This window comes from Paroedura picta, chromosome 8, assembly GCF_049243985.1.
Source record: "Paroedura picta isolate Pp20150507F chromosome 8, Ppicta_v3.0, whole genome shotgun sequence".
NCBI classification, from domain to species: Eukaryota; Metazoa; Chordata; class Lepidosauria; order Squamata; family Gekkonidae; genus Paroedura; species Paroedura picta.
In genome coordinates, this window is record NC_135376.1 from 56,568,178 (window position 1) to 56,581,252 (window position 13,075).

The following is a 13,075-nucleotide window of genomic DNA, read 5'->3' on the forward strand; positions in this document are numbered from 1 at the left end:
ATAGCTAAGGGGAAGGATGCAAGCACCCAGGCCCATGCACACTGCTGTAATTGTGATGCAAACTGGCTAGTTTACTACAAAACTCTCCCTGACTGCAATGGACTGATGACTTTCCTCTTAGTTTCTCCGGCACGACCCTAAGAGTCCTTTGACAATGTTTAATATTTCACTTGATTAAATCCCAATAATACACTGTAATCTGTATTTAATTACAAGGGACACTCATGTCAGGGCTAGGAATCAAGGTTGTCCTAGCAACAGTGAAGGAAATATCACTTCTGAAAAAGGAAACTGAGCCCCCTTTGCTGTGTGCACAGCAAGCTGCCCAATTGAGCTGGAAAGCAATAATAGTATTTTATATATTGCAACTGGTGATAAAAACATCTCAGAATTGGATTTGTCTCACAAAGGGTATTTTATGTCTCCAGTTTGAAGCACTGTGATGATTTTTCTGCTGTTTGCTTCTGGCACACAATAATCTTTGGTTGTTAATGGGAGTGTGCTTATTGTTGGTTTTGTTTTCTTCCTTTATTGTTAAATAGTTTTGCTCACCTCTCCAAAAGGAGCTTGAAGCATCTAACAATGTGCCTTGAATTGGAACAGAAAACAAAGTGTGGAGAGCTTTTAAAACCAGGGTGATATGTTGACAGTAACTAGCCCTAACCAGCCAATCAATAGGGCAGCTGTGTTCTTAACCAGAAGTGTCCAAATTATTCAAAGGCAGGCCACATGGAGAACATTACAGTAATCTTATTTGGAGATTATCAGCATAGGTACCAGCATGGCTGGATCCTGCCTTTTGCAAAAGGCTCTTTGCTGGCAAGGCAGTCAAAAGATGCTTTAAGGTAAGGTTGAGGCTTGCCTCTCTGTCTTCAAATCTGGATCTCACCACAACCCAAGCTGTGAACATGCTTCTTCAAGGGCAGTGCTACCCCATCCAGAGTTGGCTGTCTCCCACTCAGACCTTCCAACAGCGCCCTTGCCTTTTCTGGGTTAAGCTTGACATGAATGTGTGCACACATGAAGCTGCCTTATACAGATTCAGACAACTGGTTTGTGAAGTTAGTCTTGTCTGCTCTTGCAGTTCTCCAGGTGACAGCGGGGGTCTTTCACAACAACTAAAGGTAAAGGTAAAGGTATCCCCTGTGCAAGCACCGAGTCATGTCTGACCCTTGGGGTGACGCCCTCTAGCGTTTTCATGGCAGACTCAATACGGGGTGGTTTGCCAGTGCCTTCCCCAGTCATGACCGTTTACCCCCCAGCAAGCTGGGTACTCATTTTACCGACCTCGGAAGGATGGAAGGCTGAGTCAACCTTGAGCCGGCTGCTGGGATTGAACTCCCAGCCTTATGGGCAAAGCTTTCAGACGGCTGCCTTACCACTCTGCGCCACAAGAGGCTCTTTCACAACAACTACTTGATCCTTTTAACTGGAGATGCCAGGGAAAACCTAGGACCTTTTGCATGCAAAGAAAATTCACTACCCCAGGCCATGGCCTTTCATTTTATTGGCTCTCTTCCAGCCAATTACCACAGCCATCTTTAAGTGGAAATGACAGCGATTGAATCTAGAATGACTAAACCTTAACTTCAAGCATTAAGTTATGCTCAATAAACAAATGCATATACCTGCCTTTCTCAACTTTTTTACTATTGAGAAACCCCTGAAACATTCTTTGAGAAATGCCAGCGGTGGCACAGTTGTGCAGAATATGGTTGGGAAGCATAGCTGTATACATGCCCACCTGGGGCTTCTCCCCTTCCCACCCTCTCCAGCCCCATCATTGGCCATTTTGGAAGGGGGATCAACATGGCCATATATGGTCACATCACCAATAAATGTTTAACAAATTTTAAAAAGGTATTCTAAAAGTAGCTAACTCCCACCCATTCAGGAAACACTTCCAGGGCCATCAAGAATACCCAGGGTTCATGAAACGCTGGTTAAGAAAGCCTGGCATATACTTTATAAGTATATATCAGTTACTTTGGCACAAATAATTAGATATAGTTAATTCCACCTTAGTATGGTAAGCACTACTAGAGAGCCTCCAACATTTATACTCCACAAATAGTTTTCACATATTATTAAGAATAATAATGTTCTCTGAGATTTACTCTATCCCAGAATGAAGCAATATTCTGCAGTCCCAGATTTTATTTATGTATCTCTGGAGTTCCACTTTGCAGGAAAGGGGGTGTCTATGGAATATGGAAACAGGAACAGAGCTCTCTAACATTGCACCAACTGAAGGCTAAAAATTGGAGAGTATGATGATCAGCTTCCTTGGGCATTATTCAGTGACTGAATTTTGCTCACATTCAAGGTTTACTAGTCACTATATTTGGAGTTCAGGGAGGATTTTTTTCCACAAGCCCCACTGAACCTCAAGAGAAGTAGAATTGGTGGAACATGTCTTACATAGTGCACCATGTAGCTGGTGGCTTGCACAAATATTTGGAATTGCTTTAGAATCATAGAATCATAGAGTTGGAAGGGGCCATACAGGCCATCTAGTCCAACCCCCTGCTCAACGCAGGATTAGCCCTAAGCATCCTAAAGCATCCAAGAAAAGTGTGTATCCAACCTTTGCTTGAAGACTTCCAGTGAGGGGGCGCTCACCACCTCCTTAGGCAGCCTATTCCACTGCTGAACTACTCTGACTGTGAAAAACTTTTTCCTGATATCTAGCCTATATCATTGTACTTGAAGTTTAAACCCATTACTGCGTGTTTAAACCCATTACTGCGTGTGAAGGTCTCTCTCTCTGTATCTGTATTCTTGTTTATGTGATGTGCTGTGTGTGTAGCTTGGCCCTTCCAGCAGGGCTTTAGCCTTGGTGGCCTTCTGGCTTAACTCCTTTCCTTGCACGTCACTATGGGGAGCTGAGTCCTGAGAATGCTGTGGGAATGAAGGGACAGCACAACTGCCATGCCACCCCCGCCCCCCAGCAGCACTGTTGTGTCTGGTCAGAGAAGTCACAGCAGCTCCTGGCCAGAAGAAGGAAGCCACCAGCCTGCCTTTCAGCGGTTGCACAATCTTCATTCCATGAATGGTTGGGTTGAAGTTAGCTGGAAAGCACAGCTACAATGTTATAAAACGAGGCAGAGTTACAAATTTGGCTCTCTCATTCTCTCCTGTCTGACCTACCAATAATTTAACAGCCTCTGGGTATCTTGGATAAGAGCTGAAGAGACACAACAAGCAGCAAGACCCATGGTAACACAGTCACCTTTATTTTTTCAGGCATGATGATCAGATAGGTTCCCCATATTTTGCCTACAAAACATTTCACTAGTAATCCAAAGTGAGATGTTTCCTAGTGGGGATGTGCCCTCTTGGAATTCTATTCTGTTCCCAAGCTATTTAATATGAAGCCATATTCCTATTAGATAGATTAGGAGCAGAATGGAATCCAGGAACTCTAAAGAGACCATTTCCAACTCATTACTTGGTTGTAATAAACAGGACTTTTGACGAAAAGGGGGGAGGGGGGTCCTTAACAATTATATAAAAGGCAAAGATCAAGTGATTTTTTTCATCCCTGCATATTTATACTGTATGAAGATTTCTGTCTGTAGAAACCGAAGAAATGCATGCAAAGGGTCCAACCCTGATTGCTGTACAGGCAGCCCATTAATGTGACCCCCTTGACTCTGTTTCCATGACTTCACCACTCAGAGCCACCTGTGGTCAAATAAGAGCGCACCATATCTATCCTCAGATTGCAAAGGCTTCTGTTTTAAGTTAACTCCCTTTGCGCGGAGGGGGGGGGGCGGTATGCTTCTCTGTGCCTGCGGACACTCTCTGCCTTATTGTGGTCCGCTGCGAGAAGCTCCAAGCCCCTCTGCCTTTCTAATCCAGGCTTTCTCCGGCATGGTACCTGCTTCAGATCAAAGCCCTCGAAAGCAACGCCCTCCGCGCCCAGCTGTAAGAGATGAAAGGGTGCGAGACCCTCATCAGCCAATCAGAAGCGTTGGGGACGGCGGGGCCGCTTTGGCCGGTGTCCAATTAGAGCGCGGCCCCTGGGCTGCGCCTCCTCCGTCCCTCCCCCCCCTTCATGTATCTATTTCAGCAGCTGCAAGCGCTCAAGGGCTCACAGAGGAGGCGGAGGCGGAGTTCTCGGCGGCTATCGCCGCTGCTGCTGCTGCTTTGGAGCGCGGCGCAGATTTGTCCTGGGGAGCGATCGGGGCTCTCTTCTCTCCCTCTCTGTCTTTCCCCGCCCCGCCCCTTTCCTTCTCTTGTGGCTTTCCCCGATGGAGACTTTCCACCCCAGCCAGCTGGAGAAGCACCACCACCACCACCAGCCCGTGGAGTTTTTGCAGGGCGCCGGCAGGTACGGCGCCAAGAGCCACGGCGCCTTCGGGAATGCCTTCAACTCCTGGAACGACTACCTGGGGCTGGCCACGCTGGTCACCAAGGCGGTGAGCCACGAGAAGGGCTTCAGGACCGGGCCCCCCTCGGTGGTCGTGGCGGCGACCGTGCAGCAGGTTCCGGCGGCGGCGGAGGAAGAGGACGACGACGAGGAAGACGACGACGAGGAGGAGGATGACGAGGAAGAAGAAGTGGGCGCCCCTTATTTTGAAAGCTCGCTGGACCTACGCGACTTCGATTTGTGCGGCCACCACCACCACCACCACCTGAGCCCCGGCGAGAGCCTGCTGGAGGAGCGCTTCGCCGACTTCAGCCCTTTCTCGGGCCGCTCCAGCCCGGGCTCGGTGGTGTTTAATTGCTCCGCGGATCACCTGGAGCGGGACCGCTCGCCCCACGCCTGGGGGGGCCGCTTGGTCGTGAACAGCCGGCTGCAGGCTCCGCAGAAAAGCGGCTCGAGGCTCCTGAAGCCGGAATTGCAAGTCTGCGTCTTCTGCAGGAATAACAAGGAAGCCGTGGCCCTGTACACCACGCACATCCTCAAGGGGCCCGACGGCAGGGTCTTGTGCCCGGTGCTGCGGCGGTACACATGCCCGCTGTGCGGGGCGAGCGGGGACAACGCTCACACCATCAAGTACTGCCCCTTGTCCAAAATGCACGGCAGCGCCCCCAAGCAGCCGCTCAAGAACTCCAGGCATCTCCTGGGCAAGAAGCTCCGCTAGGGGGCGCTGCTCGACGCCTGGGGGATTCGGCGTGCCTGCGGACACAGTGGATCCAGAAATTAACTACTGCGCTGAATTAGGGGGGAGGGCGTTTGGTCGCGCGTGCCCTCTTCAGGAGATTTTTTTTCCTTGGGAGCTTTTCCTTTTAAAATCTTTAATCGAATGGTGTCTCTTTAACATTTAATATATTTAAACCTGGAGACGGTAGAATGTACAGAGAAAAATGTTCTTGATTGACATATCAAATAATCAAGTATAGTTTCTAGTTTGTATACATAGTCGCCAGAGAATCTGGCCCTTGAATTTAACTCTATAAGAATTATACAAGTTTTAGAAGTCCTGTATTTGTTTACTGTAAATCATATCTAATTTTTAAATCGAATTGAGTGCTCTTCAGTGGTTGTGGCTTTCTGGAATATTAATCCTGGGCAGAAAAGGGAGTGCCCCCCCTGAACAAAAGAACTGCTACAGAACCCAAGAGGCCAAGCTGTACATTGCAGCTAACATAAAGATGGCCAAATATAATTTTTAGGTGACTCTTTTTCAAGGGGCAAGGCTGAAGGCAGCCTGCGGGGGAAACTCAATGTATTGGACTGGTGTTTTGTTTCTATTGTTGTCTTTACTGTTGGTCTATAAGCAATATTGGTTGTAAAAGTTGGAACTGGAGATTACAGTTTGTTGGGGGGGATTTCTTATGGTATAGATTCACTCTTAATCCCCACCCCCATGTTTAAGTCCTACTTGGAGTGCATGTTTCTCTTTTGGTTCACCATTCCAAAAAATGAGTTTTCCCATCGCCCCCACTGCTTTTCTTTAAATGCTGATTATTTCCCTGTAGCCCAGCTGAGGATTACTTTGTCAAACTGTTAGATATGAAGTGGAAGTAAAGATGTTGCAGAGATCTGACTACAGCTTGTTCTTTCCTCCCCCAGATCCAGCCTCTGCTCCCTTAAAATGATAGCCTGTCAAGAGCCCTGGAAGTGAGAATAACCACTGGGCTTGTGGAGCTACTCAGGTTTTTTTCTGTGAAGGCAAAAAATCACCCTCCCTAACATTGTAGCTAATATGTAATGTTCACGCACAAAAAATGCTGCCTGTCTGATCTAAGGAAATGACTACAGTAGCTTCTCTCCTATGCAAAAGCAACACCATAAACACAGGGTAAAGCAGGCAGATATGTATATTGGATATGCTGAAGCCCATGTTTCAAGTAAACACTGCTGCATAGAACACTATAGCTAACTGGTCTGGAGATGTGTGACAATAGGAGGCTGTGTGGCCTGTAGGCCAATGCCTAAACCAGGGGTAGTCAAACTGAGGCCCTCCAGATGTCCATGGACTACAACTCCCATGAGCCCCTGCCAGCAAATGCTGGCAGGGGCTCATGGGAATTGTAGTCCATGGACATCTGGAGGGCCTCAGTTTGACTACTCCTGGCCCAAACTATGTGGGAAAGGGAAGGACTGAATGACTTGATAGAGGACTGACTGACTCATACAGTTCAGAAGCTAACCAGTGTGATGAAGGAATTCTGGGGTTTCAGTCAGGATTTTAAAAAAAATACTTCATGATTTGGACTAATGGATGGATCCTGTTGCCTTCTAGAAGTACCAGTCCTCTGACGTTTTCAAAAAGAACGCGTTTCTGTATGGAGAAGCCTGTGTGTCTCTATGCTGATTACATGCAGATGTGCAGCAGTAGCCAAAAGTGTACACTTGTATCAAATTAGGACATAGAAGGCTCGGTGTTGGGGTAACCCTGAGGATGCTGTTTTAAGACTACCAGTACTTAATTGTATTCTTCTGAGTGGAGGTCTGATAATCAAAAGTACTTCAATGAGTTTGTCATGCATTCAGGGTGTTGATGTTTCAGAGTATACAGCCTACACCCTTGGTGGGAGGGACACATGCATATAACAATTCCCTTCTACTACTTGAGCCAATTAATGATCTCTCCACTGATTCATGTGTACAGCTTTCAGTGATATAATAAAATAGATGCTTAACTTCTGAAAAACAAGCAAATATTTTCAGAGTGTAGCTATTGTATTCTATCGCCTTGCTCCTCAGCGTGCTTCCTTAGAAGCAAGCTGCATTGAAACTGACCATGAAAAGATTAGGACAATTCTAAAACCTGACAGGGCCAGCTCATGTTTGGGGGTCTAACCTATTGATCAAATAGGAGGCGTGTGTGAGGGAAGCTAGTTTTGCAATGTATGAGGATAAAAAATCTTTACTGTTAAAGGTAACAGCCTGCTCAATCACTTTGTACTTCATACTCAAATAGGGAGAGTAGGCACACATTAAGCATAAAGCTGTGGCTCAGAAGCAGAGCTTCAGCTAGTCATGCAGGTGGTCCCAGATTCCACCCCTCTTGTTTCCAGTTAAGACCTGGCAGCAGGTGAAGTCAAAGATCTTTGCTTGAAACCTTGGAGAGCTGTTGCCAGTCTGACTAGACAATACTGATGAAGTCTGGGTCAATATAGGGCAATTTTGTGTTCTCATATCTAGTCTATCCTTGCCTGCAGACTAATATTACTTTGTAACTGGTGGGCAAGAGAGCCATTACTGTGACCTTCAGTGTACAAAAAATATAATTTTGCATCCTTGATTCCACTCTGCAGCCAACTGTTTTCCTTTCCTATTTAACCTTCAATTGAACTGTAAATATGAATGAATACTGTACATGTAACAATTCCAATTCTGGATGCAAATAGGAAATGTGTCCTAACACATTTATTGCTTCTGTCCCACTAGTATTTCCCCAAAGGCTTTTAATGGAATGGGGATTTAGTAGTAAGAGGCAAGCCTTTTGGGGACAGAAGGGGCATGTGTTTTAATCAAAGGATGTAGTTTGTCTACACAGGGCTAGGTTCATTATGTGTTTAAAGAGGCAGAGTCTGCTAACAGGTATCCTTTGGGCCTCAACCAGTGGGCAGAAAGCTTCTGTGGCTGCCTGAGATATTCAGGTAGTCAAAACAAAATCATCAGGTGACTGCTTCTGGACTCTAACCACACGTTATCACACAAGTATCTAAACAATAGCTTCTTTCTGTATATAGTACGATGAAATGCAGTTATCAATATATGTTACTTGTCAGTTTATTCCAGGAGTGGCTACTAGAACTCATTTATGATCCAGTTCTTTATGTCCTCATAAAGCAAATAATCTGGTGCTTCTATAATATAAGGCATTCCACACCACCTTTACGAGCAAGGCTTGTATCCTATGCTATGCAAGCACAGCAATATTTGTGAAAAGGAACTTTCCAACCTCCTGCTGCAGTTTGACATGTCTGGTGAAACCCTGCCATGTGGTTGGTGGACACTCTAGAGCAGTGGTTTTCAACCTGGGGGTCGGGACCCCTTTGGGGGTTGAACAACCCTTTCACAGGGGTCACATGACAGGGCGAGCAGCTTGGTGGGACAAGAGGCAGAACTGAATTGAGAAACTCCAGAAAAAACCCAAGTTAAATACAATCATGAACAATGGATCTTCAAGCCACTGGTCAGATTCGGTTTAATTTCTGTGAAAGAACACTTGCATAATTTTATGGTTGCATTAAAGGGTCATGGCATTAGGAAGGTTGAGAACCACTGCTCTAGAGCAACACTGGTGGCAAAGTTGAATCCCTGTAGTAGAAATCGGGAACTGGTAAAGATTACCTCCCATGTCCCATTGGCAGGAATTGCCTTAACAGGAAATACAGTGATGGAGACAAGCTCAATTATACTGGACAATTCCCAGAACAACACAAAACACTGACAAACTTTCCTCTAATCTAGTAACATTTTAGCACTGGTGCAAAGAGACTGTATCAGATATTCTGTGGTAGCACATTTACTGATATGGGACTAGTACAGTACAACAAAAATTGGACACTGCCACATTTCAAACCTTCACAGAGCCATAAAGTGTGACTGTCTAGTTACCACCAAATACTGGTATGTTTAAAATACCAAGCTGCATTTCATTTTAACTCAGACTGCATTAGATGGGCAATGCTCAAGAGATGATATTGCATCTAGATTGAATACTCACTTGGGCTTCCTAATACGGCGTGGTCAAGTGAAGGTTAAGAATGCCCCCTAGCCCCAGCTCTTTCATGCATGCGCATGAGAGCACACGCACGCACACACAGAACAAGTTGTGCAGTTCTTTGGATCCAGACTTAAATTTGGAATTTAGTTCCAGGTACAGAAGATAATGTAACTCTTATTTTACAAGTCCCTATCCCTGAGTAGTGCTTTGAAACCTGAAACTGCATATACATTAGCCATCTGGCATATATATAACTGTATAACTCTGAAAATATTTTAGTGAGTAAATCTGTTACAGGACAGAGGGCTACTTCCCAAAGAAACATTTTACTGCCAAGAGATTTTTCCTCCCAGTTAATTAGTTACATGGGAAGACCTGGAATCAATGTTTGCCTGTGAAACAGGTATGCCAAAAGTAACACAGACCAGCATCTAATTCTGCATACAGGAACGTCTTATTCCTTCAAAGAAAATACGGAGAATATTTTAACTGTTCAAAACAAGAAGAATTTATAAGAATAAGGGGGAGCATTTTCCTGATGTCAAACCTAGATATGTCATGCCCCTGAATTTTCAATGGACTTTTAACTTAAACATGTTTCCTTTCATGAAGCAAGGCCACAGTGGCCAACATCTTGGCCATATTCCTTGAAGTAGAGAGAGATGAGTTTATCATAAAAGCATACTGAGGAAGTTACATCTCCTATAGCTTCTGTTCTCCAAGGTCATGCGTGCTTTAATCACACCACCTGATGACCAGCAACAACTCCATGTGGACTAATATAGTATTATTGTACATTCCTCTCTAATCAAGGGCCTACACTGGTTTATCACTTTGTTCTCCCCTCCTCCCTATATCTTCACAATAACCACCTTCTGAAGCAGTTTAGACTTAGAGACTGTGATAGGTTCTAGATCATGTAGTGAACTTCCATGGCAGAGTAGTGACTGTCTCAAATCCTAGTCTGATGCTCTCACAAATGCAGCACACTGGCTCTCATGACTATGACCACACAAAGTTGCAATGTTAATTAAGAGGCCACAGCAAACAGCACCTTATTTTGTTACGTTTATTTATCATTGAAGTTAACACATAGCAGCAAGTTCTGTGTTGGCTTCAATTAAGAACAATCATTCATGTGCTACTTCACACACACATTCCCATTGAAGTCAACCCAGCCCTTACTACAAAGCACTTGTTTAAAGGTAAAGCACTTACCCCCAAAGACAAAAAATTGGGAAGGGAAGAATGAGCAGTTCCTCCAGACCACATATCTGAAATATGACACTATATATAAATGCTTCAAAAGGCATGAATTATCTATAACAGAAAAAGCAGATAGGCTATTGGCAACGGAGGGGGGGTCTTAGCAATATGGTTTAGTCAAATGCTTTGATTTTAAAAGCCTTACATTTGGTTTTTCTGTCATGCAGTGAAATTCATTGCCAGAATAAAGACAACAAAAGGGCTTGATAAGTATATGCACTCATGTGAAATCTCCAACGAGGGGGGGGGGGGGAGAAAAAAACAAAAAAACCCAGTGTAGCTAGAGGTTCATACCAATGACTGAATGCAATCTAAATTAATACATACTGAATGTTTGTGTTATCACCAGCAAAGAACTCTTGCCATAAAAATATGCAAACAGGAAGGTGCTCTTCTTGTGTCTGCTTTACAGTATACAGTCCTTTCAAAGCATGCATTTATATAATTATAAATGTATGCTTTGCAGACCATATCCAAATTCACAGCTACACAAAATAAAGATTAGGCTTGTTTCTGACAGATATATGTGCCACTCAAAGATACCTACAAGGGTTTTTTAAAATTATTATTATTATTTCTTACCACCAAGTGATCTGTGACATATACAACATTTGAAGTTGCAGGTAACCAGTATTTAATTTCCAACTTTTAATTGCAAGTTCTGTGCATGATCAGTCTACATACAAGTAATAGAATTTCATGCTTCCACATTACCTAGAAAATTTTTGTTAAAGAATACCAATTCAGAGTGTTAAAGCACCAATGTTATATTCTGTTATCAAATCAATGCTAAACACCATATTAAATCCATGTTTACGTTTTAAACTTAACGTCGCACGGTGGTCCAACCATCTTCATCAGTTTCATTTTTAGTGCGACGAAGGGATTCTCTCTCTTTTTCGGTTCTCCAAGCTCCCTTCTCTTTCTCACCATCTTTCTCTCTCTCTTTTGAGACAGAAGGAGCAGGAGCAGGAGCAGGAGCAGATGGAGCAGGCAGTCGTCGAACTGTTTCACGTTCTTCACGCTCTTCCCTTCTTTCATCGGGACGTCTCCAGGTGTTCACTAAGAATACAGAAAGACAATATTCAATCTTTCCTTATTTCCTATCCTGTACAAGAGCAGCCATAGCTGCTGTTGATGATTTGTTGCAATTAAAGATGTGAAGGTACGGGGAGAAACCTTGATTTTTTTTTATTTAACATCTCCCTCCCTCAAGAATCCACCCTTCCCATTTTCAGACAGAAATATTGGGGGAGCATGGGATAAAGCTATCTCCTTTGTTTTCTTTTAGACTAGCGGAAGTGCTTCTTAAGGCAAGGTTTTCACAAAAAATTTCCAATAGAAAACAAACTTGAATGAAATATTTTCTCTAGGGAAATACAGGAAATAAGGGGAAGCACTGGAAAATACCCTATGATTCTTTTTTTCCTTTTTGAAATGAGTGAGACAAAATACAGTGTTTCACTCAAAAGGTGTAGTATGACCATTTTTACTTACTTACTTTACTTACAACACTGTATACTGTGGACATACACATTTTCAAGGATATTTTCATTTAAATGTAAATAATTTTAGCAATAATATGCTAGAAAGTGTTCAATGATAGTACACTGTCAAATAGTTCAGTGTTTTCAATATTATAAAGTTTAACTTAATATAAAATATACTTTTTGTTTTCTACAAAATTTGTTTTCTACCTTCAACATTTATTTTTCCCTGCCTCTCAAGCAACAAAAATTAAGTTACATGTGCTATGGTAGCATACAGTACTGCATTCTGCAGATCTTTGTTGAGTATTTTGTGTAAGTGCAATTTTTCTTGTAGGTATTGAAAACGTTCATAGCTTTAAAACTGAATAAATATGAGAAAAAGTTAAAAAAAAATTGCTAAGATATGCATAACTTTTAATGAGTAAAAAGATGCTTAGGTTTGTTAGGAAAGCATGTATCACATATATTTCAATGTCCCCCAAATTTCCCCATAGCTTTAAAATTTCCAGAAATGTTACATCTCCAGTTGCAATGTATGAATGCACAAGCTTAACACAAAGCCTTCCCCTTGCAAGAATATCAAGTGTGAAATCTGAAACAAAGCTAAAGAACGACAAATCTGAATGTCTAAATGAGAAAGTGGTGTCAGGAAAAAGGATTTAGACCAGCCATTCTCAACCTTTTTTTTTTTTTTTTTTGCCATGGCCCTTTGAGGAACTCTTCTCAGGTTCTAGGGTCCCCTGCAGTGGACCAGCCACTTATGCTATAAGCTAGGCTAAAAAATGCCTAAGCTGAGTGAATTAACGATACATAATGTACCTGGTCTTATATATACAAGACAGATTTCTAGAACATTCAACCAAGAGAAGCATATGCATTCTTTTTTTCCTGTTGAATGCATTAATTCAAGCAACAAACTAAGGAACGAATTACATGATTAAAAAAAAAAATTAGACTTCTATACCATCCATTTCTTTGCAGCTCTGGCCGGTTTTTTCTTTCCATTGACAAAAGACAAACTTTCTAGCAATGAATGACATCAAACATGACAAAAAGGGTATTTAATCAGTTTCGTTTACCAGAGCCTCCCCCCATAAGCCCTTTGGGCTCCCCTTCTCACATTTCTGAGTCTGTGGTCCCTTTCAAATGCACCAGGGCACCCCAGGGGTCATATGGCCCCCATTG

General features: G+C 43.3%; 2 protein-coding genes across 2 annotated transcripts in view; one reads left to right on the top strand and one right to left on the bottom strand.

Moving 5' to 3' along the window:
* Window positions 1–4,067: 4,067 nt before the first annotated feature.
* On the top strand, window positions 4,068–5,999 carry NANOS1 (nanos C2HC-type zinc finger 1). Its single transcript, XM_077349905.1, has one exon. It carries the CDS (start codon window positions 4,257–4,259, stop codon window positions 5,091–5,093), a length of 837 nt encoding a protein of 278 aa, XP_077206020.1. The 5' UTR covers window positions 4,068–4,256; the 3' UTR covers window positions 5,094–5,999.
* A 4,190-nt stretch (window positions 6,000–10,189) lies between these two features.
* The window catches only part of EIF3A (eukaryotic translation initiation factor 3 subunit A), a 40,398-nt gene continuing 37,512 nt past the window's right edge, over window positions 10,190–13,075 (bottom strand). Inside the window, exon 22 of the mRNA XM_077349906.1 lies at window positions 10,190–11,462. Coding sequence (XP_077206021.1) covers window positions 11,227–11,462 — 236 coding nt within the window. The 3' untranslated portion in view covers window positions 10,190–11,226. The remainder of the gene's footprint in view (window positions 11,463–13,075) is intronic.